The sequence below is a fragment of the Penicillium cosmopolitanum genome (genome assembly GCF_028827165.1).
Source record: "Penicillium cosmopolitanum strain IBT 29677 chromosome Unknown utg000004l:1.0-4361866.0:1.0-4365735.0, whole genome shotgun sequence".
Lineage (NCBI taxonomy): Eukaryota > Fungi > Ascomycota > Eurotiomycetes > Eurotiales > Aspergillaceae > Penicillium > Penicillium cosmopolitanum.
The window spans coordinates 337342-358209 of record NW_026622674.1 but is presented as its reverse complement, the minus strand read 5'-3'; the positions used below and the strand labels follow the sequence as shown (position 1 = coordinate 358209).

The 20868-nt window shown below is 51.0% G+C and overlaps 8 protein-coding genes across 8 annotated transcripts; 4 read left to right on the top strand and 4 right to left on the bottom strand.

The window, feature by feature from the left end:
* Positions 1 to 559: 559 nt before the first annotated feature.
* Positions 560 to 1576, top strand: N7509_001566 (tudor domain-containing protein; the record flags this gene model as incomplete). The annotated part of the gene is made up of 2 exons (XM_056626203.1): positions 560 to 1394; positions 1488 to 1576. The coding sequence occupies 2 exons, from the start codon at positions 560 to 562 to the stop codon at positions 1574 to 1576; spliced, it is 924 nt and encodes a 307-aa protein (XP_056491998.1).
* Positions 1577 to 2395: 819 nt separating this feature from the next.
* On the top strand, positions 2396 to 6368 carry ncr1 (sphingolipid transporter NCR1; the record flags this gene model as incomplete). Its single annotated transcript, XM_056626202.1, has 3 exons — positions 2396 to 2668; positions 2755 to 6196; positions 6265 to 6368. 3 exons carry the CDS (start codon positions 2396 to 2398, stop codon positions 6366 to 6368), a joined length of 3819 nt encoding a protein of 1272 aa, XP_056491997.1.
* Positions 6369 to 7129: 761 nt separating this feature from the next.
* Positions 7130 to 10696, top strand: N7509_001564 (putative importin beta-4 subunit; the record flags this gene model as incomplete). The annotated part of the gene is made up of 4 exons (XM_056626201.1): positions 7130 to 8169; positions 8204 to 8972; positions 9005 to 9552; positions 9781 to 10696. The coding sequence occupies 4 exons, from the start codon at positions 7130 to 7132 to the stop codon at positions 10694 to 10696; spliced, it is 3273 nt and encodes a 1090-aa protein (XP_056491996.1).
* A 959-nt stretch (positions 10697 to 11655) lies between these two features.
* N7509_001563 (uncharacterized protein) lies at positions 11656 to 12000 on the bottom strand (the record flags this gene model as incomplete). The annotated part of the gene is made up of 1 exon (XM_056626200.1): positions 11656 to 12000. One exon carries the CDS (start codon positions 11998 to 12000, stop codon positions 11656 to 11658), a length of 345 nt encoding a protein of 114 aa, XP_056491995.1.
* Positions 12001 to 12552: 552 nt separating this feature from the next.
* N7509_001562 (putative C6 transcription factor) lies at positions 12553 to 14746 on the bottom strand (the record flags this gene model as incomplete). Its single annotated transcript, XM_056626199.1, has 6 exons — positions 12553 to 12823; positions 12886 to 13411; positions 13482 to 13686; positions 13746 to 14410; positions 14460 to 14545; positions 14637 to 14746. Coding segments are annotated over 6 exons (1863 nt in total), but the record flags the coding sequence as incomplete, so codon positions are not given.
* Positions 14747 to 15914: 1168 nt separating this feature from the next.
* Positions 15915 to 16759, bottom strand: med7 (mediator complex subunit MED7; the record flags this gene model as incomplete). Its single annotated transcript, XM_056626198.1, has 2 exons — positions 15915 to 16427; positions 16499 to 16759. 2 exons carry the CDS (start codon positions 16757 to 16759, stop codon positions 15915 to 15917), a joined length of 774 nt encoding a protein of 257 aa, XP_056491993.1.
* Positions 16760 to 17203: 444 nt separating this feature from the next.
* N7509_001560 (phosphatase PAP2 family protein) lies at positions 17204 to 18341 on the top strand (the record flags this gene model as incomplete). The annotated part of the gene is made up of 4 exons (XM_056626197.1): positions 17204 to 17344; positions 17409 to 17502; positions 17565 to 17904; positions 17963 to 18341. The coding sequence occupies 4 exons, from the start codon at positions 17204 to 17206 to the stop codon at positions 18339 to 18341; spliced, it is 954 nt and encodes a 317-aa protein (XP_056491992.1).
* Positions 18342 to 18992: 651 nt separating this feature from the next.
* Positions 18993 to 20336, bottom strand: N7509_001559 (uncharacterized protein; the record flags this gene model as incomplete). Its single annotated transcript, XM_056626196.1, has 3 exons — positions 18993 to 19885; positions 19940 to 20185; positions 20246 to 20336. The coding sequence occupies 3 exons, from the start codon at positions 20334 to 20336 to the stop codon at positions 18993 to 18995; spliced, it is 1230 nt and encodes a 409-aa protein (XP_056491991.1).
* Positions 20337 to 20868: the final 532 nt, after the last annotated feature.

Here is a 20868-nt window from a genome sequence, read left to right as displayed (position 1 = left end):
CCTCGTGGCAAATGACGTTTCCACTCGGCCCCCGGCTAGAATATGCTCCGACCTCCTCGCATGCACCCGGTCGATCTTACTCCTTGCCCGTGCCAGCTGCAATCAGGCCACTCAGCGTAGTATGCAGTACTAGTACTACTAGTACTAGGCACCCACGACCCTATCTAGGTAGCCAAGGTGCCCCAAGGTGGGGTCTATGATTCCAAAGATCCTTGGATCCCTTGCCCAATATCAGATGTCTCTCCATCCAGTCTAGACCACAGATACCGAGGTGTCCAGAATCTCAACTACCAGTAGTAGTACCAGTAACTAGTACCTAGTACATACTAGAATGCATCTCCTAGCCAGAATACCCTACCTTAAGGTACCTTAGGGTACCTTATGAGAGAATAAGATCGGAACCATCACGTGATCTGCGAATCTCAACGGCCTCCGCATATCAAATCAAATCAGCTGGAGCCATCAAACGTCCTCACTCAACGCGGCCAACTCTGCCCTCCTCATCCCCCCTTTCCTTTAACCCTTGTTCTTCCGGAACAAAACAACCTCCCACAACACAATGTCTGACGTCGCAGCCCTGGAGGCCGAGGTCAAAGAATTCAAGCTTCAGGTAAACTCCCCCGACCCAAAATTTGCCGCAACCCTCCCAGAACCAGAACTAACATGCTCGGTCCAGCTTGAAACTGTCCAGTCAAGTTTGCAGGTAGAGCCCGATAACACGGAACTGCAGAGTCTCCAAACTGAACTCGAAGAACTTATAACTCTCACCGAAACTGCCATTGCCGAGCTTAAGCCCGCCGCGCCCGTCCAGCAAGCCCAGCCCGCCTCTCGAGACTCGTGGAAAAAAGACAATGCCTCAAAACCAGCTGCAGATAACAAAGACGAGATAGTCCCTTCACAACCCGCCTCATTCACCGTCAACGAGCACGTTCTCGCCCGCTGGGTCTCCGGCGACGGCTCCTTCTATCCCGCCCGCATCACCTCCATCACCGGTTCCGCCAGCAACCCCGTCTACCTCGTTTCCTTCAAGTCCTATGCGACTGTGGAGAACCTGACCTCCAAGGACATCCGACCCGTCCAGGGAAATGACAATCGCAAGCGCAAGGCTGATGGTCCTTCAGGCAGTTCGGCGTCTCCCTCACCCGCGCCATCTAACGTGATTTCGGCGGCCGCCGATATCAACCCAACGCTGGCCAATCAGGCTCGCAATGAGGCCCCCCAAGCGAGTGATGCGCGTCCGGCAAAGGTGCCCCGCAAGGTCAAGGCGACCCGCGAGCTGGAGGAGGGCAAGAATAAGTGGAAGGACTTTGCGGCCAAGACCAAGGGCAAGAGCAAGAGCAAGCTTGGCAAGAAGGATAGCATGTTCCGCACCGGCGACGGTGTTAACGCTCGAGGTATGTTCTAGTTTTCTTAACTTATCATTCTTTGGGCCGATTGCGTGCTGGTAATCGTGTGTTATATTGACACTAACTAATTGTTCTTGATAGTGGGATTCACCGGGTCTGGCCAGACGATGCGCAAGGACCCAACGCGGACGCGCCACATCTATCAGCAGGCTGAAGATGAGGGCTACTAGACGCCTTTATGAAAACAGCGTCCATGGTTATGTTTGAAACTTTTACGATATCATTTTCCTTTCTCTCCAGACCTTTCCTTTCATTTAATGCGTCCTGATCGCTAACTAGATCGGCGATGCAGACATTCTTGTTGGATGTATCTCTTGTGCCCGGCGTTATGTTTATAAAAGTACCCGGTGCGTTTCTTCGGCGGCCTCTCTAGTAGTTCTGGGGGTTGTCCTTGTTGGAGGGAATAAATATCTCAATGAAGGGCATATTAATCTAGGCTACCTTATTTAATCCAGATATTGATGAGTGCCGCTGGGAAATATTGTAAACCAGACTAGATCGAAAAGAACCCCATCAACTGATCCATAAGCAGAAGTAAAGACATGGTAAATTGTAAAATATCCATGGATAATAGTAATCACCATAGATGCCCGACTGTCCTGCAGAGCAAACTTGAATTTGGGGTTGACCCGCTTTTCCCGGTTTGTATCCGCCTCGGCCCCGTCCACGTCATGTCATGCTCTCCCTTAGCTCCGTCTTAGCCTTCAAGTTCCTTGTCCTCTTCCTCCTCCTTCAAGTCGTCGCAGGTCTGGATATCCCCTGAATTCTCCTTGTATTCTGGGATTTTCCTTCCTTTCACCTTGTCACTCCTGAACACGCTCTCAACACGGTCTCGCGACCATCCCTCACACATGCCCATGCCCCACTGGCGCATAGTCGACCACCGACTCTGAACGACCTTAAACAACTCGCTATACTACAAAAGAAGACCTCTCAACTCACCAAGAGAGAGAAACACTCGTTAAAGTCATCAACACGCTCTCACAACCATGCGGCAATTGAGCCTCGTCGCCGCGCTCGTCGGGCTCTCCTCCCTTGCTTTACAGCCGACGCTCGCCGCCGCACAAGGCGAGACAAAGATCCACGAGAAGGGCCGATGTGCGATCCGGGGCCAGTGTGGGAAACAGTCGATCTTTGGTGGGGAACTGCCGTGCCCCGATAATGGACGGGCGAAGGGTCTGGAGGACCCCGTGCGGGAGAAGCTTGTCAACCTGTGCGGCCCGAAATGGGAGTCCGGCCCAGTCTGTTGTCTCGAGGAGCAGGTAAGTAGAACTTCGTGATTCTTAGAAGTTGCGGATGTCTTTTTTACTTCTATAATAGCCATACTAATAGTGTCAACTGCGTGTAGATTGATGCGCTGTCTTCCAACCTCAAACTGGCAGAGGGCATCATTGCCTCCTGTCCAGCTTGCCGAGATAACTTCTTCAACATCTTTTGCACATTCACCTGCTCGCCCGACCAATCACTATTCGTTAATGTCACGCAAACGGAAGAGAATAGCTCAGGGAAGACCCTCGTCACGGAGATCGATAACGTCTGGTCTGAGGAATACCAAAGCGGATTCTTCGATAGCTGCAAGAACGTGAAGAATGGTGCCTCTGGCGGTAAAGCGATCGATTTTATCGGAGGCGGCGCGAAGGATTACCCACAGTTCCTGAAGTTCCTGGGCGACAAGAAGTTTCTTGGCAGTCCGTTCCAGATCAACTTTCGTACGGAGCCACGCAATGACGAACAGGGCATGAAGCCCTTGTCGATTCAGCCAAAGGCCTGCAATGACCCCGACAAGGCATATCGTTGCTCTTGCGTCGATTGTCCAGATGTCTGCCCCGAGTTGCCTGCCGTGTCAACCGAAAAGAGCTGCCATGTTGGACTGTTGCCATGCCTGTCTTTCGCCGTTATCATCATATACTCCGCCTTCCTGCTACTAGTCATGAGTCTTGCAAGCTACGTCACTTTCAAAGAGCATCGGTTCCGCAAGCCTGAACGTGTTCGCCTACTGCAAGACCCGGCTCCTAGCGATGACGAGGATGAGGGTGAAGTTGTTCATCGTGGTGGATATATGGAACAACCGCAGGGAGTATATAAACCGAACTCGCTACTGTCTGCCTTATTCCACCGCATTGGTGGAGCTTCAGCACGGTTCCCGGCCATCACCATTGTCTCAAGTTTTGTCGTTGTGGTCCTCCTTAGCTTAGGCTGGTTACGTTTCACGGTTGAGACTGACCCGGTCCGTCTGTGGGTTAGCCCGTCGTCAGCTGCAGCACAAGAGAAAGCCTACTTCGATGAAAACTTTGGGCCATTCTACCGAGCCGAACAGGCGTTCTTGGTCAATGAAACTGGCCCAGTTCTGACTTATGACACGCTCGTTTGGTGGTTTGATGTTGAGTCTCGCGTGCGGAGGATGATATCGCTCGATCTTGGCCTGAATTTAGATGATGTTTGCTTCAAACCCACCGGTGATGCCTGTGTGGTGCAATCCTTGACTGGCTATTATGGTGGCTCGGTGTTCAATCTCGATCCGGATACCTGGGAGGATCGTCTAAGCCATTGTACAGAATCGCCTGGCGATGTGAGCTGTCTGCCGGACTTCTCACAGCCCCTGAAGCCGGAGATGATCTTGGGCGGGTACGATGAGAGTGAAAACGCGCTGGATGCTAAGGCATTGATCGTCACCTGGGTAGTGAATAATCACGACCAAGGGAGCGAAGGGGAGAAGAAAGCGATCGACTGGGAAAATAGCTTTAGGCGTGTTTTCGATGTCGTCCAGGAAGAAGCTGCTGAGCGGGGACTGCGTGTATCATTCAATACCGAAATCAGCCTGGAGCAGGAGTTGAACAAGTCTACCAACACGGATGCAAAGATTGTGGTTATCAGCTACGTGATCATGTTCTTGTATGCATCTCTCGCCCTGGGATCTGTCACTGTCACCTGGCGATCTCTCCTGCATAACCCCGCCAATGCGCTGGTCCAGTCCAAATTCACACTGGGTATCGCTGGCATCGTGATCGTGTTGATGTCTGTCTCTGCCTCCGTGGGATTGTTCTCGGCCGCGGGTGTGCGAGCCACCTTGATCATCGCTGAAGTTATTCCATTCCTTGTGCTCGCAGTAGGCGTCGACAATATCTTCTTGATCGTCCATGAATTCGAGCGAGTGAACTTCAGCTACCCCGACGAAGAAATCGATGAGCGCGTAGCACGTGCAGTGGGTAGAATTGGACCAAGTGTCTTCCTCTCTGCTCTGACTGAGACGGTGGCTTTCGCGTTGGGCGTGTTTGTGGGAATGCCCGCTGTGAAGAACTTTGCCGCATATGCCGCCGGCGCTGTCTTCATCAATGCTATTTTGCAAGTGACAATGTTTATATCGGTCCTCTCTCTTAATCAGAGACGAGTCGAGAGCCTTCGCGCGGACTGCTTCCCTTGCCTCACTGTGCGCAAAGCGACCTCATTTGGTTTACCCGAAGATCAGATATATGACGATGAGGAGGCTGAAAGCACTCTCCAGAGCTTTATCCGCCGTGTATATGCGCCTTTTATCTTGGATCGCCGAGTCAAGGCAGCTGTTGTGATCACCTTTTTGGGTGTTTTGACAGCGGGAATTGCTTTGATCCCTGAGGTACCACTTGGATTGGACCAGCGAATCGCCATTCCCAGCGATTCGTACCTGATCCCATACTTCAACGACCTCTATGATTACTTCCGCACTGGGCCTCCTGTCTACTTCATCACCCGTGATGTAAATGTGACCGAGCGATCCCATCAAAAACAATTGTGCGGGCGATTTACCAACTGTGATGAGTACTCCTTGCCATTTATCCTGGAGCAGGAATCCAAGCGTTCCAATGTCTCTTACCTCTCCGGATCCGCCGCCAGTTGGCTCGACGATTTCTTCTACTGGCTCAACCCCCAGCAGGACTGCTGCCAGGAAGACGGCAAGATTTGCTTTGACGGCCGTGATCCTCCCTGGAACATCACCCTATACGGAATGCCGACTGGGTCCGAGTTTATCCACTACGCCGAGAAGTGGATTGAAGCTGACACCACTGCCAATTGTCCCCTTGGCGGCAAGGCACCCTATAGTAATGCACTGGTGATCGACGAGGAACATACTACGATCAGTGCCAGTCATTACCGCACCAGCCATACTGCTCTGCGTAGCCAGGAGGACTTCATCCAGGCCTATATCGCCGCCCGCCGCATCGCAGACGATATCTCTCGGGAGCACAAGATCAACGTCTTCCCTTACTCCAAGTTCTATATCTTCTTCGACCAGTACGTTTCTATCGTACAATTGACGGGCACGCTCCTCGGCTCGGCGGTAGCTATCATTTTTGTCCTGACCTCGGCCATTCTGGGATCCATTGCTACCGGCGCAGTCGTAACAACGACGGTGGTCATGACGGTGGTCGATATCATCGGCACCATGGCCATTGCCGGCGTGTCTCTCAATGCGGTCTCGCTGGTGAACTTGGTGATCTGCGTGGGTATTAGTGTCGAGTTCTGTGCTCACATTGCGCGTGCCTTCATGTTCCCTTCATCAACTCTTTTGGCGAAAGCTCCTACCCAGTTCCACGGCAAGGATGCACGCGCCTGGACAGCCCTGGTCAATGTCGGCGGCAGTGTCTTTAGTGGTATCACCGTGACGAAGTTGTTAGGAGTCTGTGTTCTTGCGTTTACGCGCAGCAAGATCTTTGAGATCTACTACTTCCGGGTGTGGCTGGCGCTAGTTATCTTTGCCGCCACCCACGCCCTCATCTTCCTGCCGGTAGCTCTTAGCTACTTTGGTGGTGGAGGTACGTACATGACATCATCGGACATTGGGTCCTAGCTAGTGGATCTTTGCTAACGTTTTCTTCTCCAGGGTATTCTGATCCCGCGTCTGATGGCGGGTTGGAAGCCAATCTTGCCTCTCGAGGCTATCGGTCATTGCTGGTCGATGACGAATATGACTCTGACGAATACTGAGCTAGTCTTTCTCGGTGTCTTGCATTTTATCTTCCGCTCTCTGTTTCATAGTTATTACCATGGTTGTTGGGTCTGGTCAACTTGCTGGCTGGGACTTTTCCGGCTTTGGGCTTTGGAGTTATACAGAACAGGTGGAGGAGTTTTAGGGATATTTCATTTACATCATTGCTTTGTCTACAGAGCTGACCATCGTATATGAATTGGTCATTCCGGGTATATCATTGAATCAATCTCGGTAGTATAGGGTGTGTTTCTTTCCCAGCACCACTCACCAACCAATGAAGTGAATATTTTTTTTAAAAAGAAACAAAAAATTGCAAAAACCCATAGCACCCCATCAAAACAATCAACTTAATTCCATCGCGAACCAGAAGATTCGGCGCGTCCCAGTACCAACAGAAGCAGTGGGACCTCCAACGCGCTCCAGCAAAATTTTCGGGCCCGCCCTAAACTCGATTGGGCAGCCATCCCACCCCTGACGACTTTTTTTTTTTCTGCCGTGCCTCAAATACTTCTGCTTCCTCCCTCTTTCTTCTTCTCCCCCACCATCCTCTCCTTTTCCTTTTTCTTTCCTTTTCCTTTTCGTTTATCTTGATACCCCCCAAAAAAGTGAGCTGTTTGTCGAAGACAAGCTGCTCATTGTATTTGTCCCTCTAGCCTCGTTTCTTTCACATAAAGAGGCCCTGGGACATTTTTTTAACGACCTTCCACGCACACATTAAAAGAAGAAATCTCTGATTTCGATCTCATATCACACAATTATGGATCAGCAACGATTCCTGCAGCAGCTGCAGGTGGTCCTTGACCGTATGTACCACCCTGATCCCCCACTGAAGATGAATGTCGCTGACTCCTTGCGTCCTCCAGCCTCCAAGGGAAATGTTAAGGAAGCTACCGGCATCTTGCAAAAGGAGTTCTACTCCAAGCCCGAGTCCTTCGTCCTCCTCATTCAGATCGCTACCGGCCATGAGGACCCTCACTTCCGTCAACTCGCGGCTGTTGAGGCTCGCGGTAACGTTAACAAGCACTGGGTGAAGGTCGCCGAGGACCAGAAGCCCCAGGTTCGGGATCAGCTGCTCCGCTCTTCGATGAGCGATAGCTCTTCCCTGGTTCGTCACTCCATTGCTCGTATCATCTCCGCTGTGGCCAAGATTGATCTCGAGGATGGCGAGTGGGCTGACCTGCCTAACCTGCTTCTCCGCGCTGCCGACGGCGGCAACCAGGATGAGCGTGCCGTCTCTATCTACATTCTCTTCACCATCCTGGAGACTCTTGGTGAGGGCTTCGAGGAGAAGTTCTCTGACCTCTTCAAGCTTTTCAGCAAGACCATTCAGGACCCCGAGAGCGCCGAGGTCCGAATCAACACCCTTCTTGCTCTCAGCAAGCTGGCCATGCACCTCGACTCGGAGGAAGATATGGCTTCTGCCAAGGCTTTCCAGGACCTCGTTCCCTCCATGGTTGCTATCCTGAAGGATGCCATCTCCTCCGGTGATGACGACCGCATCATGCAGGCCTTCGAGGTCTTCCAGACCCTGCTCGGCTGCGACCCCGCCCTTCTCACTGTTCACCTGAAGGACCTCGTCGTCTTCATGAACGAGATCTCTGCCAACACCGATGTTGATGAGGATGTCCGCACCCAGGCCATCAGCTTCCTCATGCAGGCTGTTCAGTACCGCAAGCTCAAGATCCAGGGTATGCGCATTGGTGAGCAGCTCACCCGCACTGCTCTGCACATCGTTACCGAGCTGGATGATGCCCCTATCGACGACGAGATCACCCCTGCTCGCTCCGCCCTCGGTCTGTTGGATATGCTCGCCCAGAGCCTTCCCCCCCAGCCAGATCGTTGTTCCTCTGCTACAGGCCCTCGGCCAGTATTTCAACAGCCAAGACCCCAACTACCGCCGCGCCGGTATCATGGCTCTGGGCATGTGTGTTGAGGGTGCTCCCGACTTTATTAGCACCCAGATGCACGAGATCTTCCCCATGGTTCTCCAGCTCCTTGCCGACTCCGAGTCCAAGGTTCGTCAGGCTTCCCTGCACGCCGTTGCCCGCCTGGCCGATGACCTCGCCGAGGACCTCAGCCAAGAGCACGCGCGCCTGATGCCCCTGCTTTTCCAGAACCTGGCTAAGGCCATGGCCGAGTACAACGGGGAGGAGGATGGCCCTACCATGGACATTATGAAGGCTGGTATCAGCGCCATCGATGCCGTCGTTGACGGTCTCGACGAGAAGGACGTTGCTCCCTACCAGGCTGAGCTTGTCCCCATCCTGCACAACCTCTTCAAGCACCCCGACTTCAAGATCAAGGCTCTCGCTGCCGGTGCTCTTGGTTCTCTGGCCTCTTCCGCTGGTGACTCCTTCCTGTCCTTCTTCGACGAGTCTATGCACCTGCTCCAGGAGTTTGCTGCCGTCAAGGACAGCGAGGAGGAGCTTGATCTCCGTGCTAGTGTTACTGACGCTATGGGTGAGATGGCTGCTGCCGCTGGACCCGAGCGCTACCAGCCTTACGTTGAGCCCCTCATGCGCGCCACCGAGGAGGCTCTCCACCTGGGACACTCCCGTCTCAAGGAGAGCACCTACATCTTCTGGGGTGCCATGGCCAAGGTCTACTCTGAGGACTTCTCCCCTTCCTGGAGGGTGTTGTCAACGGCCTCTTCGCCTGTATTGAGCAGGATGAGACCGACCTTGAGGTTGAGCTCGGCGAGGCCGCCAAGGACCTTGTTGGTCAGGAGGTGACCGTTGCTGGCCGTAAGGTCAAGGTCGCTTCCGCTGACGATGAGGATGACGTTGAGGGCGAGATCGAGGATGTCGACTTCGAGGACGATGAGGATGCCTGGGACGATATCACCGCCACCACTCCCCTCTCCCTGGAGAAGGAGATTGCCGTTGAGGTTATCGGTGATCTGATTACCCACACTCGCAGCTCTTTCCTTCCCTACTTCGAGAAGACCATCGAGCAGGTCATGCCCCTTGCTGAGCACCCTTACGAGGGTGTTCGCAAGAGCACCATCAGCACTCTCCACCGCTCCTACGCTATGCTCTTCAGCATCGCTGAGGAGACCGAGCAGATGGCCAAGTGGCAGCCTGGTCTGCCCCTTCAGGTCCAGCCCGCCAAGGAGGTCAAGAAGTTTGGTGAAATCCTCATGACTGCCACCGTCAAGATGTGGACTGAGGAAGATGACCGGTACGTTCTAATGCTTTTGTTTTGTTTTGTTTTGCCATTACTCCGTTGCCTCCAGGCACACCCTTTTCATGATGATCCATCTCGCTTAACCCAGCTCACTTTGACGCGCAAAAAGACGCGATTGATGTAAACGGCGTTCTGTATCTGAAATTGTCCTTCACTATTTTTTGGCTATGCTGCTTCTGATCGTTGGTTTTGACCATATGCTAACTGATCTGATTTATGAAGTGCCACCGTCGCCGACATCAACCGAAACATGGCTGAGAACCTCCGCTTCTGCGGTCCCGCTCTCATCGCTGACGAGACTATGCTGCACAACGTGATCCAGATGGTCACTGACATCATCACCAAGCAGCACCCTTGCCAGCTCGAGTTCGGTCCCGAGGAGGAGACCGCTGAGGCCGGTGAAGAGACTTCCGAGTTCGACTGGGTCGTCATCGACACCGCCCTTGACGTTGTCTCTGGCATGGCCGCCGCTCTCGGCTCTAGCTTCGCTGAGCTCTGGAAGGTCTTCGAGAAGACCATCCTCCGCTATGCTAGCAGCGGCGAGTCCCTTGAGCGTGCCACCTCCGTCGGTGTCATCGCTGAGTGCATCAACGGCATGGGCGGTGCCGTCACCCCCTTCACCGGTACCTTCCTCAAGCTCCTCCTCCACCGTCTCAACGATGAGGACCCCCAGACTCGCTCCAACGCCGCCTACGCTGTCGGCCGCCTGGTCGAGCACTCCCAGTCCGACGCTGAGATGCTGAAGGAATACCCCACCATCCTCAGCCGCCTCGAGCAGTGCCTGTCGATGAACGTGTCCCGCCTGCAGGACAACGCCACTGGCTGCATTAGCCGCATGATCCTCCGCAGCCGCGAGAACGTCCCCACCAAGGACGTCCTCCCCGTCCTGGTCAACATTCTTCCCCTGAAGAACGACTTCGAGGAGAACGAGCCCCTGTACCGCATGATCTGCCAGATGTACAAGTGGGAGGATGCCACCATCCGCGAGCTCACCCCTCAACTGCTCCCCGTCTTCCAGGCCGTCCTGACCGGTGACGAGGACCAGCTCGAGGATGAGCGCCGTGCTGAGCTCATCGAGCTCGTTAAGTGGCTCAACCAGATGCAGGCCGGCGCCGCCCCCTGGGTCGAGCAGCTGTAAAGCCTTTTTCTCGCTGAATTGGCTTGCGCCTGATGAATTATTTATTTTTTATGACTTTGGATGTTAATGGATAGACTTGGAGGATTTCCCCCAACACGAGATGACTAGACGATACCCTACCCCGTCTCAGGAGCGGTGAATTCCGCGATGAGTGATGAATAGTACAAAAGTTGTTGCTGTATATAGGTCAATTGACTTGTCTTTCGAGACGAAATTTGGATTCTGTGTAGATCTGTACGGAGTAGAACTGTTCTTTTAGTCTGGTGTTTCGAGTGCCCAGATGATTTGAGACAAATCGAACTAAACTTTGAACTAACCCCTTGGCGCATCCAAGTTCCTTTTCGGCTTTACCCTGGTAAACCTGGTAAACCTGGTAAATATCCCCGTTCCCTGGGCACTGCAGCCTTACCACATTTTATACTTGCCATCACCACACCTGCATCATGACACCCCTAGATATCTCCTTTATTATCCAATTCATCGTCCAGCCTCTACCACTTCCCTACACCTTAACCTACGTAGTACACACAGTCCACTTAGACCCTGTGACGTGTGTGGCGGGAGGTCTTCACGCGCGCAGAAAATAAATGGCTGCCTGCTCGGTGGTTTCGGTTCAATTCCAATTTGCGGGGACGCTATAGGGCTGTTACCATTAATTATCTTGGCCTGATAATGGGGTTTATCTTTTTTTCTTTTTTTCTTCCGGCTCTTTTTCTCGTTTCATTCCCACCCCTTTTTTGCCCATTGGTTTGCGGTTCTGGTCGATCGTATAATATTCCAGTTCCCAGTTCCCAGTTCCCAGACCCCAGTTTCTGCCTTAAGATATTCCCATTCTACCCACGTCCAGGTTCGAGTCCGATTCATCTCAGCCTAGCGTTTGAGACTCTGCTAACTAAAGATAAAGTCTAATCTAGACCCGCTAGATACCCTCCGACCTCCACCGCTGTCGGGAAGTCAAGTCAAGTCAAGATGATCTCCGCTGCCTCGAATCCGTTTAACTGGACTTTACCTTCCAGTGCTTCTGGGAGCTCGATTAAAGGGCCTATCAAGACAGTCTCGAAGCCCTGCTTCGGATGTGATTGTGGTGATGAGGAGTGTGATTGTTGTATCTGTACCGTGATGTGAGGCATGCCAGTGGTGATGGCAGGCGTGGGTGGGGTGCTCTTGTCACTCACTCCACCTCCTGAATTGCGTTGGGCGAGAAACTCGAATGGATGGACTCGTCGTTGGAGATGCGCGTGTTTTGCATTTTGCTGAGCGATATCCTGTAATCTTTTGTCGTTCCGTTCTATATTCCCCCCCATTTCGTCTTCTGTGCGAACTGCACGGTTTCCAATGAATTTTCTTCTATGTGGATGCTTGTTTTTAGCCTGGTTGTGTTTGTAATGGAATTTTGCGATGCTTAATGATCTTAGCTATATGGTCCGTGCCTCTATACGAGATTCGAAGCTTGTTATCCCTCTAATGCGGATGCAATCTGCCTGTGGATACTAGGGAAAATGTAAGGTATACATTCAAGTTGGCTTAATATTCTCCCTACCAATAGTATGAGAAAGTCCGTTGGAGATATCCTTTCCAAGGTTATTAGTGGTACATTATGATTTTGTGCTTGGTTGTAGAATAAGTCTAGTAGGTGTTTGGCATCGCAATAGAAACGCCATGCATCAAACCCTCTTTCATTGCTCAGCACCCAAACTCCGAGTAGCAAAAAGGGGAGAGAGAAAAACAAAAGCAGGACAAATTCTAATGTTTGAGGATGAAGATACTTGGTGCATCCAGTCCACCAATCTCTCTCACCACGATCCCAATTAAACCACACCCCAGTCTACCCTTCCATTATCTCCAAGTGTCGCAGATTAATTAGATAAAAGCGAGCCGGTACTCTGCTCGCGCCACGCTTTATCGATGGCACACTCTGCCAGTCTTTTCAGTTCAACCACAAAGTCGGCCACTATCCTGAATTGGGCTGCTTCGTTCTCTGGCAATTTGCGGGTGAAAATACGTCTCATCATTACCGTTGCCACCCTCAGAAGACCCATATCATCACGCGAGCGGGGATCGAGCGGATTCTGAAGAATGCTGCAGAAAATCGTAAGAAGAGCAGATATGGGATAGTATATGAGCGTCCTATATAAAGCTCGATTAGCAAGTGGGCACTTCGTATGGTAGGTAAGTACTAGGCAACATACCAAAAGACTCCATCAACTAGAACATGCTCTGCAGATTCCAAGTAGCATAATGTCGATCGACTGGCCTCAACGGACAATGTGAGACTGGAACTAATTCCATCAACCAACCCCCCGCTTCCATTCACCCATGCCTTGCACCGACTACTCGCCTGATGAATGATGGACATGCAGAGATAATAGTTCATCCGCAGCATGACAGAGTGCATGCTGACATTTGGATCCGAAGCATCCTGTGCAAAGGACATAGTCGGGCGCCAATGCGCTGGGACTGCTGCGCGCCATTCTTCCAGCTCATCGTCCAACTCTCGTATTGACTTTAACAAGTCTGCGTCAGACTTTTTCAGAGAGCTTACCGAGTACAATGCGCTATGTGCTCGCGATTTGATCACACTGAGTCTCAAATCGAATGGGAATATCGGGTCAATGTTGGTCGATTCTTCGCTCTCTGGGTCGGTGAAGGCTCGCTCTATGTATCCTGGTGGTAGAGTCAAGTCACAATGCTCGTCTGCGATTGTAGGTGGTTGGCCTGATGAAAGAGGGGTTATCATCGAAGTTAGGTGCTAGGTTGGATGGGAAGATAGATGTGAAGAGCCTACCTGTTCGCAGGCAAATGTCTTTATCGAGGGTGTAGCAAATCCAGAAAAGATTGCGAAGAGACCGATGTCGTTTCCCTGCACGAATACTTTGAGAACCCTGTGGGGGATTACCAAGATTGGCACCGAGCATGAATAAGAAACGGGCGGCGATCGCAGCGAAGTAGTTGGTTGCCCGCATGTTTCCGGACGAAAGCTCGAAGAGAGTCTTTAAAACCGGTCAGCTATAATCTTAAGAACCTCCGGTTCGAGATCTCCGATACGCACCAGATTGGTGACTGCCTGTGCCCCTTCCAAGCTCGCAGGCTCTTGTAATACCTGCGTGAGAAAGAACTGGGCTTTGATAGCCAGGGCATCATAGTCTACTTCTCCCAGCGGGGAGTTCATCACGAATTCCTTGATTGGGGGAAGACGAGAGACAAATGCCAGAAAAGCAATAACGCATGCGCGGCTACTAGCCTGGCCGTGACTGAAAGTAGAGTGTGGCTGTTTGTAGGCCGATATAATCGTTTCCTCGAATAGATCTAGATCCACGACGGGGAATAGACGTTGCATTACGAATGATTTCTTGTAAGCCTCAAGATAGAGTCGTAAGACTCGCAAATCGGGTAGTTCGAACATGTTCTGGTTCGAAAGATTGTTGAAAAGATTGTTAGTGCTCTGTCCGCGCTCCTTTTCCCACGGTGCTCGGGCTGGACTGAGGTTATCCCGCGAGATGGTCTGGCCTGTGCGGGCCTGGACCCATTCTTGGCCTTCTGGTAGAAGGAAAGGAATACCCGTGAGCAGACTAATCGCGCCCAGCTCACGTCCGGCAAAATGGACGCCGACTGTAGATGGTACTGCAGAGGGAAGGTGGCTGCTTGTTGTACTAGGCGAGCTGCTCGCAGTTGTGTTGTCATCCAATGTTTGCATCTGGGAGAAATCCAGCGTCGCTACCTCAAATTAGCTACAGAATCGTCAGATATGCAGGAGGCTTCAAACCTGAATCTAATTCCGGGAAGCTGTTGGCTAAAGCCTGCTCGATACGACTGATTCGTTCCGAGAGACGCGAGGCCTTGGGCTGGGCACTATCGATATGGTTAGTAATTCAATCTGTGGAGAGTAATAAAAGAAACCCTAGATATAATTCTAAATAGAAGATTAAAGCCAAAGACATACCCATCATCATCCCGAGTCTTTCGTTTTCGAGTCACCACTCTATCGTAGGTGCAAGGCAAGTTATGGTGGCAGCACCATTCACATTGCGGTTGGGCCGCGTCGCATTTGATCTGTAAGCAAGCCCCATTAGCGCATACTTACTAAGGCACCTGAACTATTGAATGAAATGGTGTAAAAAATAGCAAACAAAATATACCGCTAGGCGTGAAAGAATGCCAATGACATGGATTCAGGTCCCGAGCGCGTATATAACTTTACTAGTGGCGTGGGCCAGAACCAAGTGCAAAGGGGCTAGACCACCAACCTTCCGTCGATAGCAGGAGTCGCAGGCACGCGCCGTGCGCTTGCGAGGCTCGTCGTCAGAATGCATGAAGAAGGTACAGTATAGGAGGAATCATGGATTCTCGTCAAGAGTAGCCTTCATGCGCTGAGTAAGCGGAAAAGTTAGATCCGTGGATCCACAGGGCTTAATGATGACATTCTAACTTAGTTTGATATCAAGAAAGTCTACTAGGAGTATATAGGTAATAGATAGCTTCATAGAGATGCGATTGACTAAGAGCAGTACATGTCTCCTACTATAGGATGATAAAGCTAGAGATATTGTCTCACTCCGCCCATCCACCACCCACACGAAGACGACGTCGATTGCAGCAATTTCTCCAAGTCCACCGTTCACTATGTTTCGCAGAAGAACTTCCACTGAACCGGCAGTAGGTTACAGGATTGGGGAAATTCCACGAAAAGCACGTAAGCAAGGATTGACAGCGGAGGGGCTTCTGAATAACAGATGGGCTTATTGGAATTGGCCCTCTTTGGTTGAATAGAGGCGACCGGGCGATGGTCGTCCATGGTGGTATTGTTCTTTATCTTTATCGAACAGCGAAACAAGGCGCTTGGGTATTGGTCGGAAATGTATATGCCGAAGAAGTCATGCACGGCGAGGATGCTGCCAGAGGCCGCCATATCTGAGGAAATTGCCGTTATTTTGTAGTGTGTATATGTATCCTGAATGGTATTTCAGGCATTTTCTCGTCCTCCTGCACACTTTGCGAGTACTTCTGACATACACTGGAGCAGCCACGAGGATGGGTATCCGCAGTACGACCCAACGGATGTATCCGTGTTCTCTGAGGGCATGGGTAAGTCCGATTATGCGATCTGAACATAGTCGATCTTTGGGTCATGACGAATTTCTGCTTTCGTTGGGGTTTGGTGGCGTGGCGGATGATCGAGAAAGGAAGTAGAGTTGCTGAAAGAATGTCGGGTTGATTCACTTCAGATCTCCTTGTCCAAGATATCCCAAACTTGTCGAGCATCTTCCAGGCCCTGCTGGGTATCTTTCTTTGCGGGCGGGGCCTTTTCAGCGGATGTACTGATCGGGTCGATTTCTCCAGCGTGGGCCTGCATTTGTTCCAGAGCGCTCTCGATCTCGGCCTTGACCTTGTCCATCTGTTCAATTTCATCTTTGCTGCGTTGAAGCTGTTCCTCCATCATCATGATCAAGGACTCGCGAGCTTGGTGTGGGCGGTAGAGGTTGAGGAGGTGGTGCGCGTTGATGAAGAGGTTGCGTAGATCGTTGACCTTGGATTCGAACTGCTCGGGAGAGACGGAGAGAGCTCCGACGAACTCAAGGAAGTTGAGCAGAAGAGATTTACTGATTTTCAGCAGGTAGTAGGCGTGATTCAGGTTGGAGGTAGGTTGCGCAGTGTCTTTGTCTTGGGTGGTAGCAGGTTCAGGGTAGAGCTGATCAATGCCTTGTTCCTTGAGTGAGGGGAGAGTTGTGGACCGCTAAACAAGAAAAGAAGTAGGTTGTCAGCTCAATCTTCCAGTGTGATCAAGCAGCCTTCGGATTTACTCACAGTCTGTAGTTCACCAAAGACCGAGTACTCCCCCGTGGGGATTTCCGGCGGCACCAGACATCGCAGCTCTGCAGGCACCTCCAATTCGCGTAATTCCGCGGGTGACCATTTCTTGTCGCGCACCGGCTCTCCATTGGTCCCTTTGGAGGCTTCTTTTTTGATCTCCTCCAATTTGTTGCGGTTCTCGCGCGTGAAGTGTTTCCATAAGGGCGGTGGGGGCGCGAAGGCCGCCGTGACAGCTGGTTGCTGGGGGTCGTCCATGACGGACGAGAGTAGGAGTGTAATTCAGTTGACTGTGTCAGTGCCAACAGGAGGAATGTAATGTAATGCCAGGGTTGAGTGAAAGAGGAGAGTGGAGAGTGGAGGGGGGGGGGGGGATGGAGAAGGTGGAGGAGTGACGGAGTGAAGAGCGGAGGAGGTCACGCTTCACGCTTCCCTTTCCGCCTTTCTTGCCTTTTCCTTGCGAGGCCGCGCAACTCCTCCACTTTTCCCACTTCCACAGCTCAACTTCCTTTTTTGTTTGCTTCTTTATGTGAATTGTCGAACGAGAAATTCCTCCACAGTCTTGGAGGTTTGCGATTGCCTCTGAGTTTGTCATGCTAGGGTTGAGCAGTGTGATCTGATATGATATGACATGCTCTTCATAACAACCTTAATCTTCGAAACCTCCACTGCTCAACGCCGTGCTCTCTTGACTCGATCATAATGCCTCGCAGTCGATCATCAACCGGGTCATCTCCCATTCTACATCGTGTCGGGTTTGCCGGAGCCGCGGCTCGCTTCACCCAGCGCTCCTACGCCGCGGACTATATGGCATTGGGCTTCCTAGTTGCAGGATGGCTATTGGTTTGTTCATTGTCCTTTCCAGACCATTTTGTGCATTGTTAATATTTTGGTTGCTCCCGTGCAGATTCAAATCTTTGTCTCGCCTTTTCATCGCATGTTTTCCCTCGATAACAAGTCCATCCAATACCCATTCGCTGTCCATGAACGGGTCCCCGTCAGTACGCGCTCCTCCAATCGCACTTTTCCTCTTTTCCGACTTCATACTGATTCAATTGGCTAGTCTGGGCTGTCTTTTATGCTGGAGTCATCCCTTTCTTAATAATACTGGCCTGGTCAGCCGTGCTCCACCCCGGTGCGCAAAGGACGCAAGTGACTATACTCGGCCTCCTGGTGGCTTTGATGCTCACTTCCTTCTTGACGGACATTGTCAAGATTCCCGTCGGAAGGCCTCGCCCTGATTTGCTTTCACGATGCAAGCCATCTCGCGGCACGCCAGACAATGCGCTGGTCGCATGGACTGTCTGCACCGAGACAAACCAACATGTTCTCCAAGAGGGATGGCGCAGCTTCCCTAGCGGACACAGCAGCTTCTCCTTTGGCGGCCTAGGATATTTGTCCCTGTGAGTACCTCCAGCGTGATTGTGCCGGGATATTTTTCGCTAACAAATTGGGATGTAGTTTCTTCTGCGGTCAAATGCACGTCTTCCGTCCACGAACAGACCTCGGCAGATGCTTATTGGCATTTATTCCACTTCTGTGTGCACTTTTGATCGCTATTTCTCGCCTAGATGATTATCGCCACGACGTCTGGGACGTGACTATTGGGTCCTTACTCGGCTTGCTAATCGCATGGTTCTCTTACCGTCGTTACTATCCAGCACTGCAATCGGCGCGTTGTGATGTCCCATATGATAAAGGTGACAATGCAGGTGTTGATGGCTTTGGTAGGCTTGATGACGAGGAGCAGGGCCTATCACAATCCATGTTACAAGGTGATGGCCCTGGACATGGGGAGTCGTATCCGATGGAAGAGACGGGATCTCCTCGAGTGTTATAACTGCTATCATTCTGGCATATTTTGGCTCTTACTTGTCTTCAGCAAAGATGGGTGATCGGATTGCCTGTAAAAACGAAATATGTCGCCCATACGGTGGAAAGCACTCGGTATTACTAAATGATTCAATTGTAGTTTATCTATGGACAAATGGCTTTCTGTCGTGCGCTGTCCATGCTATCCAAAATATGAACGAATGGCGCAGATAACTCAGAACGTGCCCTGGAAGCGATTTATGATCGATGTCGCAAGTAAACAATCCCGAAATAACTTTTTCAAAACGATCGCATACTACATCAGAAAAACGAAAGACGTTCTTCCACCTTCTCGACATATTCAATTTTTGCTTTGAGCAATCCCTCTTTCGAAGAACCTCCATACAAAAACAGCATTTGCTAAGCAAATCGAAGCTGAAGGATGATCAGCAAAGCACACTAGCAACGCCTCAATTTCTAGTGACTTACCCAACGTTAGGCTCATATTGAAATAACCAACTGCTTCAGACAAAATACCAGACAATAAAGGACCTAGCATAAGCCCGGCATTGAAAGATACCTCGTTGATGGCAAAGACCCTCGACAGACCACCGTTTGGCCCGAATATATTGGGTCGTTTCGATTCGATATCCTTCAGGATCGCTTAAAAAGAGTTGTATCAGTATGCAAGTGTGCAGAAAGCAAAATAAAAGCGGCCCAGCGTGGTACTCTGCTTACTGATTGTGTGTAACACGCCCGCTCCCTGAACCAGAGTGGTGACAAATCCGATGCAAGTGAGGCAGGTAACGTAGAATGCCTTCCCATGGTTTTCTGGACCGGTAGGAATAGCCAGACAGAGCATCAAAGGTGCTAAGAGAGCCCAACCTACCGTAGTAGGATATCGTAGTCCAATGTGATCGCGGGTCCAGCCCATTAGCGGACCGAGTATAATAGCAGGGACCCGTAGAACAAGGAACATTGTTCCTACATTGGAAGGCCCCCAATTGAAGATTGTTCGAAGATGAACGGGCAAGGTGGTGTTAAACCCTGCGATGAGTATTGAGTATAGTGTTGTTGTTGAAATGCTGGCGAGGACTCGACAGTCACAGAGCATTTCGTAGTAGAAAGATACTTCAACATCTTCAGGGTCGTCTTTATCCTCGCACGTTGTGCCATGAGCATTAACCAATTGAGATAGGAGTGGAGATGTTTCTGCGGCTTCGACATCTCTTCTTGGTGAATCCTGTTCATCTATCGATACTCCACCTCTAGAAGGAGGCGTCGATGTAGCGGATGGCTTTGGCAGATCCTTGGTGATAACCCGCGCGACGATGTTGATTAGAATAAGCCCAATGGGTACCGACCAGGCCGGCCAATATCCCGCCCATTGTAGCATTGCTCCTGCAACGGTTGGTCCTCCGACTGTGCCTGATAGGACGATTGACATGCTAAGCCCCATCATTCTTCCCACTTGTCCTTCTTTGGCGCAGTCTGTCAACATCGCCAGACAAATAATCCAGGCTGCAGAGCCCGAAACGCCTTGAAGGATTCGGCCGACATAGATAGACGATACTATGTGAGGGTCAGAATGTAAGCCGTCGAGACGATGTGGATGTTCAGACTTACAATCAGGAGTCAGCGCCACTAGGATAGTTCCTCCCAGGCAGACAATAAGAGCAATGATAAGAGGAGTTTTGCGACTTGGCGTCCTATCAGCGGCGATGGCGACAAGGGGTGTGAGAATGAGAGTCGCAAATCCATGGACACTGAGCAGACCAGATGTGGTGCGCTGAGTTAAATCTGGGTCTTGTTTCAAGCGAGTTTCTAGCATATAAGGCAGGATTGGGACCACGAAGCCATAGAGAAGCGTTTCTGAAGGATAGATTAGTTAGGCTGAAAGAAACCTTTTTAAAGCCTTGAATGAGCAAATACCTGTGAACAAGGCCAGACAGGCCGTTCCAATGATCAGAAATCTCGAAGAGCGCCATCCGTTTCCACACCGAAGCCCCTCTGAATCTGACATTTTGCTGAGTGGGGTGGAATAAAAAACATGGTCGGATTGCTCCAAGGATTTGAGGGGTTCGCATGAGTCAGGCCGATCTAATGCACGCCCTGCAGCTAATCACGAGGTGGATGCCCGTAAAGTAGATTTGAACCCTTGCCTAGCTGAACCTTTGGAAAATGATCTTCATCTGATCAGAGAGAAACAATTGATGCGTCAACAGGTTTTTTGCCCACCTAAACAAGGCTGTCAGAATGAATATTTGCAAAAATTAAACATTTTACCTCGTTGGCCCATGATAAAAACCACTCTTGGACGGACCAAAACAATTTTCATTTTTCGTCGGGTCCGATTACAGATGAGTCGGAGTGAATCCTTGAAGCCTTCCAAGGTGATTTGTACGATTCAGGTGGAGCAATATATGCCTCTCACCTGGGCATGCCCCCATCCAACCCATGCAAACTTGACTGATCTGCAAAATCCATGGATATTTCTATGTATAAGGATCAATTCTGAACTTGAACTAGAAATTTGAGAAGTCAAACTAGAATAC